Genomic DNA, 21,895 nt, shown 5'->3' with positions numbered 1-21,895 from the left:
TATGGCAGTGGGATGGGAACCCATGCAGGGAGACAGAGGGCAGTAGAATGGGGGCAGAAGCAAAAGATAGAAAAAAGAAAAGGAGAAGTGGAGGGCAGTGAAACCCAAGGCAAAAATCAAAAAGGGCCACATTGCAGCAAAATTCTAAAAAAGCAAAGTGTGTTAAAAAGACAAGCCTGAAGGCTCTGTGCCTCAATGCGAGGAGTATTTGTAATAAGGTGGACAAATTAACTGCACAGGCAGCAATTAATGAATAGGATAGAATTAGCATCACGGAGACATGGCTCCAGGGTGACCAAGGCTGGGAACTCAACATCCAGAGGTATGCAACATTCAAGAAGGATAGACAGAAAGGAAAAAGAGGTGGGGTAGCGTTGCTGGTTAAAGAGGAAATTAACGCAATAGTAAGGAAGGACATTAGCTTGGATGATGTGGAATCTGTATGGGTGGAGCTGCGGAATACCAAAGGGCAGAAAACGCTACTGGGAGTTGTGTACAGGCCACCAAACAGTAGTAGTGAGGTTGGGGACAGCATCAAACAAAAAATTAGGGATGCATGCAATAAAGGTACAGCAGTTATCATGGGCGACTTTAATTAATCTACATGTAGATTGGGCTAGCCAAACTGGTAGCAATATGGTAGAGAAGGATTTGCTGGAGTGTATTAGGGATGGTTTTCTGGACCAATATGTCAAGGAACCAACTAGAGAGCTGGCCATCCTAGACTGGGTGATGTGTAATGAGAAAGGACTAATTAGCAATCTTGTTGTGCGAGGCCCAGTAACCACAATATGGTAGAATTCTTTATTAAGATGTAGAGTGACACAGTTAATTCAGAGACTAGGGTCCTGAACTTAAGGAAAGGTAACTTCGATAGTATGAGATGTGAATTGGCTAGAATAGACTGCCAAATGATACTTAAAGGGTTGACGGTGGATAGGCAATGGCAAACATTTAAAGATCACATAGATGAACTTCAACAATTGTACATCCCTATCTGGAGTAAAAATAAAACGGGGAAGGTGGCTCAACCGTGGCTAACAAGGGAAATTAAGTATAGTGTTAAATCCAAGGAAGAGGTATATAAATTGGCCAGAAAAAGCAGCAAACCTGAGGACTGGGAGAAATTTAGAATTCAGCAGAGGAGGACAAAGGGTTTAATTAGGAGGGGGAAAATAGAGTATGAGAAGAAGCTTATCGGGAACATAAAAACTGAGTACAAAAGCTTCTATAGATATGTGGAGAAAAAAAGATTAGTGAAGACAAACATAGGTCCCTTGCAGTCAGATTCAGGTGAATTTATAATGGGGAACAAAGAAATTGCAGACCAGTTGAACAAATACTTTGGTTCTGTCTTCACGAAGGAAGACACAAATAACCTTCCGATTGCACTAGGGGACCGAGGGTCTAGCGAGAAGGAGGAATTGAAGGCTATCCTTAATAGGCGGGAAATTGATGGGATTGAATGCCGATAAATCCCCGGGGCCTGATAGTCTGCATCCCAGAGTACTTAAGGAAGTGGCCCTAGAAATAGTGCATGCATTGGTGATCATTTTCCAACAGTCTATCGACTCTGGATCAGTTCTTATGGACTGGAGGGTAGCTAATGTAACATCACTTTTTAAGAAAGGAGGGAAAGAGAAAACGGGTAATTATAGACCAGTTAGCCTGACATCAGTAATGGGGAAAATGTTGGAATCAATTATTAAAGATGAAATAACAGCGCATTTGGAAAGCAGTACAGGATCGGTCCAAGTCAACAAGAAGTCATGCAAGGGAAATCATGCATGACAAATCTTCCAGAATTTTTTGAGGATGTAACTAGTAGAGTGGACAAGGGAGAACCAGTGGATGTGGTGTATTTGGACTTTCAAAAGGCTTTTGACAAGGTCCCACACAAGAGATTGGTGGGCAAAATTAAAGCACATGGTATTGGAGGTAATGTACTGACGTGGATAGAGAACTGGTTGGCAGATCAGGAGGCAGAAAGTCGGGATAAACGGGTCCTTTTCAGAATGGCAGGCAATGACTAGTGGGGTGCCGCAGGGCTTAGTGCTTGGACCCCAGCTATTTACAATATACATTAATGATTTGGATGAAGGAATTGAGTGTAATATCTCCAAGTTTGCAGATGACTCTAAACTGGGTGGCGGTGTGAGCTGTGAGGAGGACGCTAAGAGGCTGCAGGGTGACTTGGACAGGTTAGGTGTGTGCATGGCAGATGCAGTATAATGTGGATAAATGTGAGGTTATCCATTATGGGGGCAAAAACACGAAGGCAGAATATTATCTGAATGGCAGCAGATTAGGAAAAGGGGAGGTGCAACGAGACCTAGGTGTCATGGTACATCATTGAAAGTTGGCATGCAGGTACAGCAGGTGATGAAGGCGGCAAATGGTATGTTGGCCTTCATAGCTGGGGATTTTGAGTATATGAGCAGGGAGGTCTCACCTGGAATATTGTGTTCAGTTTTGGTCTCCTAATCTGAGGAAGGACGTTCTTGCTATTGAGGGAATACAGCGAAGGTTCACCAGACTGATTCCCGGGATGGCGGGACTGACATATGAGAGACTGGATCGACTGGGCCTTTATTCACTGGAGTTTAGAAGGATGAGAGGGAATCTCATAGAAACATATAAAATTCTGAATGGACTGGACAGGTTAGATGCAGGAAGAATGTTCCCGATGTTGGAAAAGTCCAGATCCAGGGGACACAGTCGAAGGATATAGAGTAAGCCATTTATAACGGAGATGAGGAGAAACTTCTTCACTCAGAGAGTTGTCAACCTGTGGAATTCCCTACCACAGAGAGTCGTTGATGCCTGTTCATTGGATATATTCAAGAGGGAGTTAGATATGGCCCTTATGGCTAAAGGGATCAAGGGGTATGGAGAGAAAGCAGGAAAGGGGTACAGAGGTGAATGATCAGCCATGATCTTATTGAATGGTGGTGCAGGCTCGAAGGGCCGAATGGCCTACTCCCGCACCTATTTTCTATGAATTATAAATGAAAGTTAGCTACTGGAAACAAAGCATTGCTCTAATTTCGGCAATGTGATGCACTGTTAATAGACTCAATCAATCAAAGGCATAGAGATGCAGATTCAGATACTTGATTCGCCAGGATTGTGACTTTTGACTGCTATCATGGAGAGGTGATAAGTGGAAGCCTGGAGCTGTCACATGAATGGAGGAAGGCTCGAAGAAGCAAAATACAAATGTTTCTCCATGAGTAACTAGGGAAAAACAAGGTCAGATTTACTCAGGTTTTCTTCCTTCAACAAAGACTCCATCTAATGGGCTGAGTGGTTACATTCATCGAGACTGTGCCTGTCCCGAACATATAACTGTTGCATTGATCAACTGAAAAGCATTGAAGTTCAGATCGATACATTTCCTGTATGGGGAAAACCATTTGCTCTGAATTTCAGAATACACAGACCCTGCTTAAATAATTCTCCTTCAAAGTCCCCGAATCCTCCAGCATCACCTCTGGGTATTCCCTGTCCCAACGCAGGACAGACCCACTAGAGGTGGCGGCACAGTGGTATATAGTCAGGAGGCAGTGGCCATGGAGATCCTCAACATTTACTCTGGACCCCATGAAGTCTCATAGCATCATATCAAACATGTTTAAGGAAACTTCCTGCTGATTACCACCATCCGCCTTCCCTCAGCTGATGAATCAGTATTCCTCCATGTTGAAAACCACTTGGAAGAAGCTCTGAGGTTAGCAAGGGCACAGAATGTACTATGGGTGAGGGACTTCAATGTCCATTGCCAAAACTGGCTCGGTAGCACCACTACTGGCCGAGCTGAGTCCTGCGGCTGAGTCCTGAAGGACATAGCTGACAGACTGGGCCTGCGGCAGGTGGTGAGAACCAATGTGAGTGAAAAAATCTACTTCACTTCGTCCTCACCAATCTGCCTGTCGCAGATGCATCTTTCCATGACAGTATTGGTAGGAGTGACCACTGCACAGTCCTTCTAGAGATGAAATCCCGTCTTCACACTGAGGCCACCCTCCATCGTGTTGTGTGGCAGTACCACCGTGCTAAATGGGACAGATTCAGAACAGATTTAATGGCTCAAAACTAGGCATCCATGAGGCATTGTGGGCAATGTACCTCTAATTTTGTTTTGGGCTGGGCCAGTGAATACATTAAGACATAGTTTGAAAGCAATTACTGCTCTGTCCAAATATCTATCACCTGGTCAAGTTATTTTAAGCAATGTTTAAACACAATTCTCAGTGCCTTCTAATAAGGAGCCAATCATAATCAAAACTCACCTAACATCAACTTCTCCGCTCACATGCATAGTGAAGGAACCGTTAGGCTGTTTCACAGAGTACAGAAATTTTAGCAGCTTTTCCCTGTAATGAGAACAAAGACATACCACTCAAACCTGGTTCAGCCTTCATTAAATCTATGATATTTTCAATTTAAGTTATCCATTGCTTCAAATGATCAGGCAAAATGTTTAGATTTTTGGTCATGATCAAAGTTTACATTTGAAGTGATAGTGCCCTTATTCTGAAATCGAGATGTAATGATCAAAATGAGAACATATCAAAACCTCGCTGCAAAATAGACCAGGCTCGCTCACTTACAGATTATTGTATGGTTTACAGCAGACTGAGACCGAGCAATTGTATTCAGCTACAGGTAGTAATTGGAGGTCATAGTACCTGAAGTTTAATATTAAAAAAAATGGGATGGATCCATTTCTCTTACTGTTTCTTACAAAGGATAGTGAATTGGAAATCAGTGTCTGCATGGCTTAATGGTACTGGAATATTTAAGAAATAAACCGCAGGTTGAGAAAAAGAATATATTACATTCAGAAAAGGTTTGATCCTTCCAACGGCCCAGTTCCTTTAATATCACACACCAAATACGTAAACAGGGAACAGGTTTACGAGTTTCTTCCATTGTCCCCTCTCTAACCACTTAGTGGTTAGGATTTGTTAGGATAGCACCTTGAGAAGATCTGGTTATGGGAAGGGGGAGAGAAAGAGAAAGAGAGGGAGGAGGGCTGGTGAATCACTTCCCAGACAGAACAGAGGTTAGGAACGCAACACAAACTTTTATCCCATCAATTCATGGTATACAATAATTTACTGAGTTTGACTGATCCTCGTTTATTAGTCATGAGCATTGTGAAAAGAATCATCAGTGGGAATGTTCATCATTCAAACTGCAAATAATAACTTATAAAAGTTCTACCACTAAATACATTTGACGTCATATGGACATTAAGCATGCAGAGTGAAGCAAAAGAGGAAATGGCAGAGGCTTTGACGATCATTTTCCAATCTTCTCTGGCTTCAGGTGTGGTGTCAGAGGACTGGACGACTGCTAATGTGGTACCTTTGTTTAAGAAGGAAGAGAAAGACCGAGTAATTACAGGCCAGTCAGCCTAACCTCAGTGGTGGGAAAATTATTGGAAACAATCCAGAAGGATGGGATAAATCTTCACTTAGAAAGACACGGATTAATCAAGGACAGTCAACATGGATTTGTTAAGGGAAGGTCGTGTCTGACTAACTTTTCGAGGAGGTAACCAGGAGGGTCAATGAAGGCAAAGCATATGATGTAGTGTATACGGATTTTAGAAAAGCTTTTGATAAGGTCGCACATAGCAGACTGGTCACAAAAGTAAAAGCCCATGGAATCCAGGGCAAAGTGGCAAGATGGATCCAAAATTGGCTCGGAGGCAGGAAGCAAAGGGTAATGGTTACTGGGTATTTTTGCGATTGGAAGGATGTTTCCAGTGGGGTCCCTTGCTTTTTGTGATATACATCAATGATCTAGACTTGAATACATGGGGTATGATTAAGAAGTTTTCAGATGATACTAAAATTGGCTGTATGGTTGATAATGAAGAAGAAAGCTGCGGACTGCAGGAAGATATCAATCAACTGGTCAGATGGGCAGAACAGTGGCAAATGGAATTTAATCCAGAGAAATGTGAGGTTATGTATTTTGGGAGGGCTAACAAGGGAATACACATTAAAAGGTAGGATACTGAGAAGTGTAGAGGAAACAAAGGGACCTTGGAGTGCATGTCCACAGATCCCTGAAAGTAGCAGGCCAGGTAGATAAGGTGGTTAAGAAAGCATACGGAATGCTTGCCTTTATTAGCCAAGGCATAGAATACAAGAGCGGGGGGGGGTTATGCTTGAACTGTATAAACGCTGGTTAGACCACAGCTGGAGTACTGCGTGCAGTTCTGGTCACCGCATTACAGGAATGACGTGATTGCACTGGAGAGGGTACAGAGGAGATTTCACGAGGATGTTGCTGGGAGTGGAGAATCTAAGCTATGAGGACAGATTAGATCAGCTGGATTTGTTCTCTTTGGAACAGAGGAGGCTGAGGGGAGACCCATTGAGGTGTATAAAATTATGAGGGGCCTAGATATAGTGGATAGAAAGGGCCTATTTCCCTTAGCAGAGGGGGTCAACAACCAGGGGGCATAAATTTAAAGTAATTGGTTGAAGGTTTAGAGGGGATTTGAGGGGAAATTTCTTCACGCAGTGCGTTATGGGGGTCTGGAATACACTGCCTGAAAGGGTGGAAGAGGCAGAATCCCTCACCACATTTAAAAAGTACTTGGCTATGCACCTGAAGCGCCGTAACCTACAGGGTTACGAACCTAGAGCTGGAAAGTGGGATTAGGCTGGATAGCTCGTTAACTGGCATAGACACGATGGGCCAAAATGGCCTTCTTCCATGCTGTAAACTTCTATGATTCTATGAGAGTGCAAACAGAAAGGGAGAAGCATAAGCTACACACAAAGTATCATGCCACATAGCCACAGCAGTTCTTTTATTCCCTGAATTGCCCTGGGTTTCTGCTTCTCCCTAGTGGATGGGGTGAATTAAGGGTCATGTCATGGTTGAACGGGGCAAACTTGATGGACCAGCTGGTCTTCTTCATTTGTTCATGTAATGTATATTCCATATTCCTGGTGAGTGCTAAGTAACCTAATCGAACACATCCAAGAACTATACATTTAACTCCTTTCTAAGACAAAGCTAAGAGTCCTGCTGCAAGTGGGAGTGAATCAATATTTGTGTGTCAATAAAAATCATTTTGGCAACTTCAGATTAGCCAAGCCTACGGAATTATATTGTAAATAATTCTCTGCATCAGCATTTTTACTATATATTTCTCCCCCCACTCCATTCCTTTTGAGCTCAAATTGTCAGATGTTTCTCGGCATAAGGATGGGTAAAAGAAATGGGCAACAATTGTGATTATGATCAGTGCTGGGTAGTTTGGAAGAATGAGCTGAATTATGACCGTACAGCTTCATTCAGTGCCATCAAGGGCTATGTCATCAAAACAAAAGACAATTAGTGACAAAAATACAAAAGAAGAAATGAACATATCAAGCATATAAAAAGGCTTTGTTAACCCATACGGCTAATATTTATTAAAAAAACAGAAAATGCTGGAAGTACTCAGCAGGTCAGGCAGCATCTGTGGGGAGAGAAACAGAGTTAAGGTCGATGCCCTTTTGTCAAAACCAGAAAAAAATAGATATGTAATAGGTTTTAAGCAAGTAGAGAGGCAGGGAAATAGAGAAGGCAGGAAGGGGGACAAAAGGGAAGGTCTGTGATAGGGTGAAAGGCAGGAGAGATTAAATGACAAAAGGGATGATGGTGCAAGGCAAAATATGATAATGGGACAAGTAAAGAAACAAAGATGGGTCTAGAGGTGTAAATGGGAATAGTAGGATGATCACCAACAGCTGCCGTCTGAAAAAATGGGAGCAGTGGTTATGATCCAAAATTGTTAAACTCAATGTTGAGTTCGGAAGGCTGTAAAATGCCCAATAGAAAGATGAGGTGCTGTTCCTTGAGCTTACAGTCCTTGGAACAGTGTAGGAGGCTGAGTACAGAGGTCAGAGTGAGAGAGGGGCGAAAATTAAAATGACATGCGACCGGAAGCTCGGGGTCACACTTGCGGACTGAACAAAGCGATCACCCAATCTGCATTTGGTCTCTCCAATGTAGAGGAGACCGCACCTTGAGCACCAAATACTAAATTGAAATAGTACAAGTAAATTGCTGTTTCACCTGGAAGGAGTGTTTAGAACCCTGGACGGTGGGAAAGGAGGAGGTAAAAAAAAAATGTTTCTATTGATTTATCTGTGCTTGTATTTGAAATTAAAAATGATACAAATCTGTTCTTTGCCATTTCACATTAAAATATGATTGACCATGAAAACTGGTTATGTAGGTAATCAATGGAGTGGAATCTCTAAATACTAACAAAGCACATTCATTGGGGCTCAAGTTTCGGTCTGAGTTGCTCCAGTTTTTTTGGAGCAACTAGTTTAGAATGGAGCATCTTAGAAATTGCAATTCTCGGCATTTAGTTTGCTCCAGTTCTAGTGAGTTAGAATAGTTTCATTTTAGAACAGATTTTTTTTTCAAAAGGGGGCGTGTCCAGTCACTTAGGCCTGTTTGCAAGTTTAGGCAGTGAAAACTTACTCCAAACTAACTTAGAATGGAGTAAGTGTAGATTTTTATACGCTCAGAAAAACCTTGCCTACACATACATCAGGCATAGGGAATGAGAGATGGGGGGTGCGCGGGAGGGGAAGTTTACAAACATTAAACACTTCACTTTTACAAATAAAGAGCCATCATCAATAATAAATCAATCAATAAATCAACCAATAAATCCAAAAAATATATTAAAAAATTTAAAAATCAATAAATAAAAAATTAAGTTTCTACTCACCTACTTCAGCACCGGGAGCCCCCCCACCCCCAGTCTCTCTCTCTCACTCTCTCTCTGTCGGTGTCTCTCTGTGTTTTTGACAGTGAGGGATGGGGGGGAAGAGAGGTGGGAGGGGGGGAGGAGGGAGGGGGAAGAGAGGAGGGGGAGTGGGGAGAAAGGGAGAGGAGGAGCGGGGGGAGAGGAGGAGGAGGAGGAGGAGGAGGAGGAGGAGGAGCGGGGGGAGAGGAGGAGGAGGAGGAGCGGGGGAGAGGAGGAGGAGGAGGAGCGGGGGAGGAGGCTAGCTCATTGAATGTATTCAAATCACAGATAGATAGATTTTTAACCAATAAGGGAATTAAGGGTTACGGGGAGAGGGCGGGTAAGTGGAGCTGAGTCCACGACCAGATCAGCCATGATCTTACTGAATGGCGGAGCAGGCTCGAGGGGCTAGATGGCCTACTCCTGTTCCTAATTCTTATGTTCTTATGTTATGTAGGAGGAGGAGGAGGAGCGGCGGGAGAGGAAGAGGAGGAGGAGCGGGGGAGAGGAGGAGGAGGAGAAGGAGGAGGAGGAGGAGGAGGAGTGGGGGAGAGGAGGAGGAGGATCGGGGGAGAGGAGGAGGAGGAGCGGGGGAGAGGAGGAGGAGGAGCGGGGGAGAGGAGGAGGAGGATCGGGGGAGAAAGGAGGGGGGAGGGGGAGAAAGGGAGTGAAGAGGAGGGGGGAAGAGGGGGGAGGGAGGGGGAGGGGGGAGAAGGGGAGGCTGAACGGGCCCTGCTGACGATGCAGATGCCTGGCCGCCGCCGAAGACTTTGGGCGGGGCCCGCCCCCAGCGAGATGCTGGGTGGGTGGGCACCGCCGACCAAGTGGAGGGAGGAAGGGGCGAGAGGGGTGGGGGGTGGAGAGCTGAACGGGAGCGGGGGTTGGGAAATCGGGAGCTGAACGGGAGGAGGGAGGCCAGAGTCCCGATCTTCGCCCGGAGAGCCCATTCGGCCAGGGTTAGGGCCGGCCCGCTTCGGACCCCTCCCAAGCAGCCTCGCGGGCGAGGAGCTACTGCACATGTGCGCACACTCTAGCACGCATCTGCAGAGGTCCCGGCACTGCTTTCAGCGCAGGGACCTGGCTCGCCCCCGAACCCTTGTGCTGCGCCACGCCGAGCACGAAGACATCCTGAGGAGCTCGCAGAATCACAAGGTAAGTTTTTGCCGCCCTTTTTATTCCAGATACCTTATGGAGGTCCGCCGTTATTACAGAGGGTGGAAACTTGGGCCCATTGATACAGATGTGTATAATTTTTCATTTTAAGGTTACATTTGACCTTGTTTTGTTGTTACCAGTGATTTTTTTTCCACTGGAAAGCTTCAGTTACAATTCACAAAGTTAAACAAAAGGCACATTGTCCCATGAAGCTCTGCAATGCATTAGTCATATCAGCAGCATAGTGAATCAGGATCCTTGACAGCTTTTTAAATTGAGATTTAAGTACTCTGCAGCTGATTGAAAATGTATTTTTCTGGCTCACTTAATCAATTATAGTACTTGACCTCAATGTCTGCTAAGATATTTTCTACAGCTGATGACAAGTTTTAATTTTGCAATAGCAACAATTTAAAAAATAAAAAGTGGTATCTAAATAAACTTTCGCTGCAAGGAAGTAGTGAAAAAAATGGAGCATTTTCTTTTCACGGTTTACTTCTTTCCTCCTTTTTTCTAGTTATTAGTTTACAATGGCTTCCTTTCATAAATACCATCCTCAAAATAGATGTTGCGCATTCATTCAAAATAACTAATGTAGTTGACTCAATAGCAACTTGCATTTATATAACACCACTGATGTAAATAAACTTCCCAAGGTGCGTCACAAAAAGGCATAAAGAAGGAGATGATGAGCCAGGAAGGGTGTGAAAGAAGTGGTGACTAAAAGCTTGATCGAAGAAATGAGCCTCAAGAAGGTTTTTTGAAAAAAGTGGAGAGTGAGGCGGAAGGAGTTCAGGACAGTAGGAGTGAGGCAACAGAAAACTCTACCACCAATAATGGGGCACAGTGAGTAAATGATGCACATGCTAAGAGTCATAGGGACAGTACATTCAGGAGAAAAACATCCCAAGGCGCTTCACAAGAGCATTATCAGACAAAAATTGACACCGAGCCAAAGGAGGAGATATTAGAAGGGGTGACTAATAACTTGGTGAAAGAGGTAGGTGTTAAGGAGGATCTTAAAGGAAGAGAGGTGGAGAGGCAGAGAGGTTTTTGGAGAAAAGTCCACAACTTAGAGCCTAAAAGTCTTCAGGCACAGCCAATGGTGTGGCGAAGTGAGTGGGGAATGCACAAGAGGCAAAAGTTGGAGAAACAGAGGGGCCGAAATTGCACCTTTCCTTAAAGTCGCTTAACATACTGTGGAGTGCAATGGCTGCCGACTTTTCATGTAATGGCCGCCATTATCAGAATTCCGCTCTTGCGGTATCCCGGCTGTGACCTGCACCCCGCCACCCTCCGCTGCTGCTGATCCGTGCTAAGTGTGTCATCACAGTGTGCACCGCCGATGTTCCTCCCAGACGGCGAAATTCTGCCGTGAAAATCTTCCTCCTGCCGGGCGGTGCCAAAACCTGCTTTTTCCCCAACTGTGCAGGGAGGCTGTGGCCTTCTGCAATGATGGCACGGCTCCTATTAAAAGGGGAGGACACGCTGCCGCCATGTTTTTTGTTTTGTCGGCCGATTGCCATGTCGGGCTGACAATTATGCCCCCGGGTTCGGCGGGGCTGCCTCGATACCCCCTCTTGGGTGCCAGGCCGCTGGCCCGGCCGAAACCCTCCATGGTGGCCCAGCGGACCGAAGTTTAAACATCGCGCAGGCTCTCCCCTTTAAGTGAAGGGAGAGCCGTGGTGATGCGGCGCCGTGATGACGTCATCAGAACTATGTTGATGATCGACAGCGGCGGTCTTTACACTCGCCCCCAACTTTCACCCCTCTAGTGTGCTCACCGTCGCACTACCGCCCCCATTATGAGCGACTTCCGGTCTCCCTGGAAAAAAAAAGCCAAAGAGCGGATATTTCGCTCAAGAGGCCACCTCAACCACCGCGGCATTAAAAACAGTAGAAACGGGGTGCGTGCACCTCGTTTCGGGTGGAGGGCAATTGCGGCCCCAGAGAGTTCTCAAAGGGCTCTGGACTGGAGGAGATTACAAAGAAAGGGATGGGGCAAGGCCACGAAGAGATTTGAACGAGAGGATGAGAATTTCAAATTGTAGGAGATTGCAGAAATTGTGGATTAAGAACATACGAAGGGTTTATAGATGAGGATGAGGATTTTAAATTTAATGCACTGCGGGTTGATGAGCTCTGTATTATTGGCATATTAATACAAGCATCTTTGTTATGCTAATATTTTAATTGCAAAACATGCTGTATTGATGGCTCACCACAACACCACTTGCTATTTGCATTGGAATCAATCTTTTAAATCTGGCAGACAGTTAGTTTGCCACTTTGACTGGTTTTCAATAAGTACATTTGCCTTGCAAATCTTATGAGGACTGTCTGCTGAGAATCACCAAAAGAGAACAGATTTTAAATTAAGGAGAAGGGATCTTAGACATATATGTTTCAAAACTGCCCATTTATAGTTATTTTAGTTTAGTTGTCATCAAGCCATAGTACTTTCAGGGGGGACTGAATGGCTCAGACTTTGTAGTCACCTAGCTGACAACTGCCCACAACGTTTTTGCAGAATTTGAGTGGAGACTTGGGTGTCTGTTCCAGCATGGCACCCTCTACAGTGGATCTGTGGTGCCTGTGAGCAGGACAAGAAACAGCGAGGCTCGTCAACTAATCAGATTGAAGAATGCTCTCTGAGACACGCAGTCTAAACCAGGAAGTATAAATTAGATTTAAATCATGTACAGAAAGCAAAATAAAGTTTGGAAAAGACAGATGAGATTGAGAGAGACATAAAAGAGACAGAAACAGTTTAAAAAAATAATAATTTAAAAAAAATCCCCAACACTAATTAACTTCTGAAGGGATGAGACTCCACATTTGTAAAAATTCAATTTTCAGGGCCGAAGAGGTTGTTTGGCAGCAATGATCACTTAGCACGCTGTTAAAATTTCACTTTCTCCTGAATGCACCGGCCCCAACTTTTTCTGGTGTGGTTCTGTTATAGTGTAGCCTGTGGAGGAGCAGGGTAACTCAGACTGCAACCTCCGGATTTCCGCGTTTAACTGCGTATTTACGTACTACGGAAGTTGCTGTCCAATTTACTCTTTATTAATGGTGAGCGCTGACAGCCTCACCATTATTATTAATGCAAATTCCGGGCACTGACTATGAATTAAGAAATAATTTTTGCTTTTAAGTTGAAATGAAGTTTTTTCAATCTAGTGAAATCTGATGTGTTTTCCCTGATTTCTGCTAAATTTTATTAATAAAACTAATTTCTAGTTTTCAACCTTGAATACATTGTTGCAGGATGTTAGTTGCACATGAGTTAGACAGACTAACAAAGTTTATTAGCAGTACAATGGTGCTTACTGTTCATCTTATGTTAATAACTGTATGCATCAAGTCACATTCTGATTCACCGGGATTAAGAAATTGCTTATGGGAGTAATATTTTGTTCCTAACACAAGAGAAGTATCTAAAGAGCACCCAAATCTTGCTGATCTGTTGAAGGAAAATCAAATCTAAACGTCATCATCAGCAGACATGCTGGTCTCAAACTAGTGTCCTGAACTTAAATAAAGGCAATTACAATGATATGAAGGCAGAGTTGGCTAAAGTGGACTGGGAAAATAGTTTAAAGGGCAAGATGGTAGATGAGCAATGGCAAACATTTAAGGAGATATTTCATAACTCTCAGCAAAGATATATTCCAGTGAGAAAGAAAGACTCTAAGGAAAGAATGACCCATCCGTGGCTAACTAAGGAAGTAAAGGATGATATCAAATTGAAACCAAAGGCATACAATGTTGCGAAGAATAGTGGAAGGCCAGAGGATTGGGAAATTTTTAGAAACCATCAAAGGACGACTAAAAAAAAAAAGATAGTTTGAGAATAAATGAACAAGAAATACAAATACAGACAGTAAGAGCTTCTACAGGTATATAAAAAGGAAGAGAGTAGCTAAAGTAAACGTTGGTCCCTTAGAGGATGAGACTGAGGAATTAATAATGTGAAACAAGGAAATGGAGAGACTTTGAACAAACATTTTGTATCAGTCTTCATAGTAGAGAACACTAAAAGCATCCCAATAATTGATAATCAAGGGGTTGTTGGGAGGGGGAGCTTAAAACAATTATCATTAAAGAAAAAGTACTGGGAAAACTAATGGGATTAAAGGTGGACAAGTTCCCTGGACCTGATGGCCTGCATCCTTGGGTCTTAAAAGAAGTGGCTGCAGAGATAGTAGATGCACTGGTTGTAATCTACCAACATTTCCTGTATTTGAGAGGTCCCAGCAGATTGGAAATCTGCAAATGTAACATCCCGATTTAAGAAAGGAGGGAGACAGAAAGCAGGCAACTATAGACCAGTTGGCCTAACATTGGTCATTGGGAAAAAGCTGGAGTCCATTATTAAGGAAGTGGTAGCAGGACATTTAGAAAATCAGAATACAGTCAAGTAGAGTCAGCATGGTTTTATGAAAGGGAAATCATGTTTGACAAATTTGCTGGAGTTCTTTGAGGATGTAACGAGCAGGGTGGGTGGATAAAGGGGAACCAGTAGATGTCATGTATTTAGATTTCCAGAAGGCCACATAAGATGCCACATAAAAGGTTGCTACACAAGATAAAAGTTCACGGGGTTGGGGGTAATATAATAGCATGGATAGAGGATTGGCTAATGAACAGAAAACAGAGTCGGGATAAATGAGGAATTTTCAGGTTGGCAAACTGTAACTAGTGGGGTGCCACAGGGATGAGTGCTGGGGCCTCAACTACTTACAATCTATACTAATGACTTGGATGAAGGGACAGAGTGCAATGTAGCCAAATTTTCTGATGATACAAAGATAGATGGGAAAGCAAATTGTGTAGAGGATGCAAAGAATCTTCAAAGGGATATAGACAGGCTAAGTGAATGGGCAAAAGTCTGGCAGATGGAGTATAATGTGGGAAAATGTGAGGTTATCCACATTGGTAGGAAAAATAAAAAGGCAAATTATTTAAACGGGGAGAGATTACAAAATGCTGAGGTTGAGGGATCTGGGGATCCTTGTACATGAAACACAAAAAGTTAGCATGCAGGTACAGCAAGTAACTAGGAAAGCAAATGAAATTTTGGCCTTTATTTCAAGGGGATGGAGTATAAAAATAGGGAAGTCCTGTTACAACTGTACCTGGTGTTGGTGAGACCACACCTGGAGTACTGTGTACAGTTCTGGTCTCCTTATTTAAGGAGCCTTATACTTGCATTGGAGGCAGTTCAGAGAAGGTTCACGAGGTTGATTCCTGACATGAAGAGGTTGTCTTATGAAGAAAGGTTGAGCAGGTTGGGCCTATACTCATTGGAGTTTAGAAGAATGAGGGGGGAATCTGATTGAAACATCTAAGAAGTTAAGTAATGTGGCCTGGAATTTAAGAATTATAGAGTGCTGCATGACCATTGCAGAGGAGCTTTACCTTGAAGGATAGAAAGAAACTTTGAAACACGATGTGTCATCCCAGTACAAAAAACTCTGGGTAAAACATGTAAAATGGGTTCTCCTGAAGAGGAGACCAAAATTCTCCACTTTATCTTGTGCAAAAGTAGCTACATCATTCTAATGGGTTCATCTCCAGCCTGCTGCCATGACCCAGGAAGTGATTGACACCATTTCCTGCTCCGTTCCGCTAATCGAGTCACTTGCTTCCTAGCTGGTGTCAAACATGAGTCTGAATGATGGGGTTACCATCCAAGATTGCGAAATATGCAAATTTTTGTTTAGGATTATGGATTCTGTCAGTGTGAAAATGGAATCTGAGTATGTTTTTCAGATGAGGCACACATGGCTGGTCTCCACAGGCTACTTTTATACTAGTTAAATTGAAGAATGCCTATATTTTGGATACAGGTGTCCTGCTATCTCTTGGTGCACAACTACACACTGCACAAAGTTTGTATTCAAAGCTTTTAGATAGCATTTCAGAACTGTGTTCCAGTTAGGACATTTTTGTATTATCCTTTAATAATGCTCACCTGTTAATAACACTATATGCCTCTTCTGTGCCGATAATACAGAGCGCATTCACTGCCGCATATGTTGGAGCAAGATGTGGCTCTTGGCCTGGTCCACCACCAAATCCACCATTTGGACTTTGACATCGTGTCAGGAATTGACAAATGCTATGTAAAAAGGTGGGAAAATGTAATTGTGAATGGATAGACAATCAAAAAACAAGTCTTCAATTTGCTGCAGAGTATATGATTTTTAACTTTTATGCAGAGCCCATTAGTGACCATCAACAGAAACAACCATTTCAGTTAAAAGAAGTATATGTGTGTATATCATACAAAATGTCTGTGCATTGGCTGCCCTCCGCTCCCAATTGGGATCACCATGGCCTGGAGTTTTCTCCGTGGGCATAACACAGAAGTCAGACCTGAAAATGCACCCAATGTCGAGTTATGCCCAAGTATCCTACAATTTCATTAGAATACACCTGAACTTAAAATGGGCAAAATCAGTGAAACAATTGGGGCCCAAGGAAAGCGTCAAACACATGCCATACATTTCTTTCAGTATGAAAATTTAAGTTTCAACTCATTTCATTGTAGCATATTGAGGCTTTATAAAAAGAGATAATGAGTATGTACTCGAATTGAAAGGAAATAACTAATGATACTCCACAAGGATCTGTGCTAGGGCTTGAACTATTCACTATATTTATTAATGACTTAGATAATGCAGTAGAGAACCATATATTAAAGTTTGCCCATGACTCACAGATCACTAAAATGCAGTCAGGTACAACAAATAATCAAAAAGGCTAATGGAATGCTAGCCTTTATAACTAGAGGGTTAGAATATAAAGGGGAGGAAGTTTTGCTACATCTATACAAAGCCCTGGTTCGACCCCATTTGGAATACTGTGTACAGTTCTGGGCACCTTATCTTAGGAAAGTTATATTAGCCTAGGAGTGTAGCGCAGATTCACCAGAATGTTACCAGGGCTCCAAGGGTTAGATGATGAGAGATTATGTAAATTGGCTTGTATTCAGAAAGGAGTGATTTGATTGCGGTTTTCAGGGTTTTGAAAGGAATTGATGGGGTAGATAGAGATAATTTTTTTCTACTGGTGAGGGTATCTAGGACAAGGGAATATAACATTAAAATCAGAGCCAGACCATTCATGAGAGAAGTTAGGAAACACTTGTTCACACAAAGGGTGGAACTCTCTCCCACAAAGAACAGTTGATGCTAGCTCAATTAATAATTTTAAATCTGAGATCAATAGATTTATGCCAGTCAAGGGTATTAAGGGATATGGAACCAAGGCCAGTGGATGGAGTTGGGATACAGATCAGCTATGATCTCATTGAGTGGTGGTACCGACTCAAGGGGCTGAATGGCTGATTCCTGTTCCTGTGCTCCTATGCAAGAATCAATGCGAAAGAGAGCCATCCAAAAGCCTACCACCTGTGACAGTTTCCACCATTCTTTAGTACATGCCAATGAAATGACCACATGAAATGCCAGTCAGATCAATTTGTATCCACAGAGGTGGTATGGAATTACTATATGCAAAAGTAATTGGTTTCTCCACATGAAAACTATGTCGTGTTTCGTGAATTAAATTAACTTTTAAGGTTAAAAGTTACTTGAATTATGAATTGCAGATTTTGGATATTGGTAAACATGGAGCAATTCATAAAATGTCAAGCAATACAGACACAAAGACTAATATTTTCCTTCACCTCAAAACCTGACAGTATCTTTTTTTAGTAAGATGAAATTCCTGCTTGAGAACGAGCCGAGCAAATGCTAGATCCTTCATGAAGGATCATTTATTAAGCACTGCGACAAGAGATAGGAGTGCAAATGTTAACCACAGGTTACATGAAAATGCGTTTGAATGGGAAACACAAGGGCTAAAAATTTGAGTGCGCCGAAAAGCTGCTGGCGTCACTGTGGGCCGCAGGTAATGGTTGCCAGAATTAATCGTGCAGGGATCACCGAGGCCGTCACTGCCAGCACGACCTGGCTCGTGCCCAAAGAAGCTTCAAGATCTCAGACCAGTGGTCAAGGTCAGTGAATACATATTCAAAAGCCGTCTCCTACCAACTGCGCCACCGGCCTCACCCACTTCTCAATGCACGACTCGCTCCCCAATCAATCGCTCACCTACCAACAATCTGTACAAAACAAGAGGCACACCTCCCATTCCGAGCTTCACCTCACCCCTTTGAGGAGACAGTGCTGGCCATTCTTGGCAGGCTCATGACTGAGCCCTTGACCGGCTCATGACTGAGCCCTTGACCAGCGGCAGCACTGAAATTATACAAGATTGTATTGTACTTGAAATTGAAATTGTACAGGTTGAACCTCCCTTATCCAGAACCACCCTTCGTCCAGAATCATTCCCAGCCATCGGGTAGCGCATGCACAGTACTCTGACATGAGCAAATTGAAGTCCTTCATCGCTACCTGACCCCGCGATCCACCTACCGCGCCCGCACCCCCCCCCCCCCCCCCCCCCCATCATCGCTCAGCCGCACTCCCAGCCCCAAGCCAGCCAACCCCAATATTCCCTTGCTCAGTACCTGTATCATCCAATTTAACGTGATCACCCCTCGTCCAGAAAAATCCCTTATCCAGAACAGGCCCGGTCCCGAGGGTTCCGGATAAGGGAGGGTCAACCTGTATCCCTATATATTATCCTCCTTCTCGCACATACTTCCTACTTTCCCACCCTCCCCTCACCACAACTCCACCCTTGTCATTTCACACACTCAAGAAATGCACTCTGCCCAGCCTGTGGTTGACCAAGAGGGAGAGGAGAGTGAAGAAGAAGAAAAAGAAACACCATCACTCGAGTTCACATTCCCAGCCACCAGCTCCTTAAGCTCGACCTGCAAGGTCATCTGCAGTGTCCCCCACTGAAAGTCAGCAGCCTTCCACCAGTCATGCTGCAGCCACTGGGGTAGCACTGTGTGACATCAGTAGGATAGGCAAAGGTACACACAAGACGGTCACTAAGAGAATACACAAAGGTGATTAGTTTATTTCTTGATGTCATACTGGATGGTTAGATGGAGAAAGTTAGATTGGAAAGTTTGTTTTGTGGTGGCTTTTATTTCAGCACTGTGGCCAAGTGGATGCTGTGATGGTCAATAACAGAGGGAAAGTAAGGTGGAGGACAAATGTTGAAAGGGTCATTGGTACCGCAGGTGGATGATTCCATCCTGGATATCTCGGCCAGAAAGGGGCTGTCTGGGTTGCATCCTTCCTTCTGATTCCTCCCCTTCTGCGTTTTCCCTTTCCCTCTGTGAGCAGATGCTGGAAATCTGAAATAAAAGTAGAAGCTGGAAATACTCAGCAGGTCAGGCAGCATCTTGACCAAGGCGTGCAACTCTGTTTCTCTCTCCATGGATGCTGCCTGACCTGCTGAATATTTACAGCATTTTCTGTCTTCTCAGAGGCCATCCGAGCAAGCATTCAGCAGCACCCCCTGCACACTTTAAAAACTTTTAACTTCTATTGCACCAAGTCTTCAATATTACTTCATTATAAAAAATACAGTCCAAAAACTTAAATGCAAACTTACCTGAAAGATGTGCGAGTCCCTTTAAGAAGTATTGGTAGCGCTTCTGTCAGTCTGCTGGACGCTAGCTTTTCTGAGCGAGCTTAGGACCCAGTGTTAAACTCAGCGCAAAGGTCCAAGTTCGCAGAGCGTGGCGTCAAGCCGGTGTTGCACGGCGACTGACGTCACACTTGCAGATTTGCATGTCTAGGGCAAGCGCAAAGGGAGGGCTATGGCTTTCAACAAAATGGTGGCCGCCGAGTCCCGCGCCAGAGGCGGATGGAAGTGAGGTGGCTGCCATTTTTTTCATGAAACGAGCCTTATCGGGTGGCCCAACGTTCCAGAGGTAAATAAAATCTCCAGCCTTCATGAAGTCCAGCTTTCATGGATGAATAGTGAAAAGCAGTTGGCTCAATATTGGGAAGCCAAAAGGTGTCAGGGAAAAAAAAAACCCAAGGACAGTGAGTCAGATTCTACAGCAGCATTGCAAAATGCTAACTAAGGCAGAAAAAGTGCCCCAAGGCTGGATGGATATCTAGTCAACCCAACAATAATTTAGGAGACTAGTCCATACTCATTTGAAAGAATCAGTGCAAATTATTTTGTCATTACACAGCAGAGAGGAATGGGATCAACCAAAGCCAACGATCAGTAAAGCCTTTCTTATCTGCTTTAGTCTTGAAGGATCACAAGTCAAACAGCAGACACCTTTAATCAAGAATTCGCATAAATAAAAAATAGAATCATGAGTGTTAACTGGGACAGACGTGTCAGCCAAAGCAATGTCAGCTGCGACAAAGATAACCAATGTATTATTGTTCAAAAAACAGGCATTGGGAGACACTTCTGAGCACCATTAAAAAGCTCAGATCATCAGCGGTCTCTGAAGACTTTAAGGCTGGCCTATGTGCTGCATGACGTTCAAGCACGAAGCCTAGTTAGGAGCTTGCAAGAAACCTTTGAGTTTAAGTTGAGCTGGATGGCTCTATTCTGGCCATGTGATGCAATATGACTTCAATCATGCGTTACTTCAGTCACACTAGGATATTATACTTCCCAATTGAATATTGGGAAGACCGAAGCCATTGTTTTTAGTCCGCGCCACAAACTCTGTTCCCTAGCCACTGACTCCATCCCTCTCCCCAACTTCTGAGGCTGAACCAGACTGTTTGCAACCTGGCTGTCATATTTGACCCGGAAATTAGCTTTTGACCACATATCCTCAGCATAACTAAGACCATCTATTGCCACCTCCCTAACATCGCCCGTCTCCGCCCTTGCCTCAGTTCATCTGCTGCTGAAGCCCTCATCCATGCCTTTGTTATCTCTAGACATGACTATTCCAACGCACTCCTGGCTGGCCTCCCACATTCTACCCTACGTAAACTGGAGGTGATCCAAAACTCAGCTGCCCATGTCCTAACTCGCACTAAGTCCCGCTTACCCATCACCCTTGTACTCGGTGACCTACATTGGCTTCCGGTTAAGCAACGCCTCGATTTCAAAATTCTCATCCTTATTTTGAAATCCCTCCATGGCCTCGCCCCTCCCGATCTCTAATTTCCTCCAGCCCCATAACCCCCCCAGAGATGTCTGCGCTCCTCTAATTCTGCCCTCTTGAGCATCCCTGATTATAATCGCTTAACCATTGGTGACCGTGCCTTCTGTTGCCTAGGCCCTAAGCTGTGGAACTCCCTGCCTAAACCTCTCCGCCTCACTTTCCTCCTTCAAGATGCTCCTTAAAACCTACCTCTTTGACCAAGCTTTTGATCACCTATGCTAATTTCTACTTATGGTGGCTCGGTGTCAAATTTTTATCTCAATGCTCCTGTGAAGCACTTTGGGACGTTTTATTACATAAAAGGCGCTATATAAATACAAGTCGTTGCTGTTGCTGGACAAATCCTCGTTGAACCAGAGTTCTTCTGCTTCTTTTTGACCCAGCTGTGCCAGCTACAGAAGCTAACTTCTAGTAAGTAGGAACTATGAATCAAGCAAAGCCACTACAATTCCTATATCCTTTTGTCTAGCTATGTTCATTTGGCTTGCTTTACAACAGTGAACGCTTGGATGAATTAACAGTTAACGCTTTAAGTTTCGTGGACTACCTTTCTTAAAAGTCACCCCCACTAACTTCCTCACGTCATTACCCACCAAATATCATCATCATCATCATCATAGGCAGTCCCTTGGAATCAAGGAAGACTTGCTTCCACTCCCAAAGTGAGTTCTTTGATGGCTGAACAGTCCGATACGAGAGCCACAGACCCTGTTACAGGTGGGACAGACATTCGTCGAGGGAAGGGGTCGGTGGGGCTGGTTTGCCACGCACTCCTTCCGCTGCCTGCGCTTGGCCTCTTCACGCTCTTTGCGTGTCAGTGGTGATGTCGCACTTTACCAGGGAGGCTTCGAGAGTGTCCTTATAATGTTTCCGCT

The 21,895-nt window shown here is 43.9% G+C and overlaps 1 protein-coding gene across 1 annotated transcript in view; it reads right to left on the bottom strand.

Moving 5' to 3' along the window:
• Positions 1 to 21,895, bottom strand: part of fntb (farnesyltransferase, CAAX box, subunit beta) — a 147,514-nt gene that overhangs the window by 35,636 nt on the left and 89,983 nt on the right. The window contains exons 5-6 of the mRNA XM_070878945.1: positions 15,915 to 16,061; positions 4,293 to 4,376 (exon numbers count right to left, since the gene is read on the bottom strand). Of these exons, the coding sequence (XP_070735046.1) occupies positions 4,293 to 4,376; positions 15,915 to 16,061 (231 nt within the window). The remainder of the gene's footprint in view (positions 1 to 4,292; positions 4,377 to 15,914; positions 16,062 to 21,895) is intronic.

Source organism: Pristiophorus japonicus, chromosome 4, assembly GCF_044704955.1.
Source record: "Pristiophorus japonicus isolate sPriJap1 chromosome 4, sPriJap1.hap1, whole genome shotgun sequence".
Lineage (NCBI taxonomy): Eukaryota > Metazoa > Chordata > Chondrichthyes > Pristiophoridae > Pristiophorus > Pristiophorus japonicus.
This window is presented reverse-complemented; position numbering and strand designations above follow the sequence as displayed.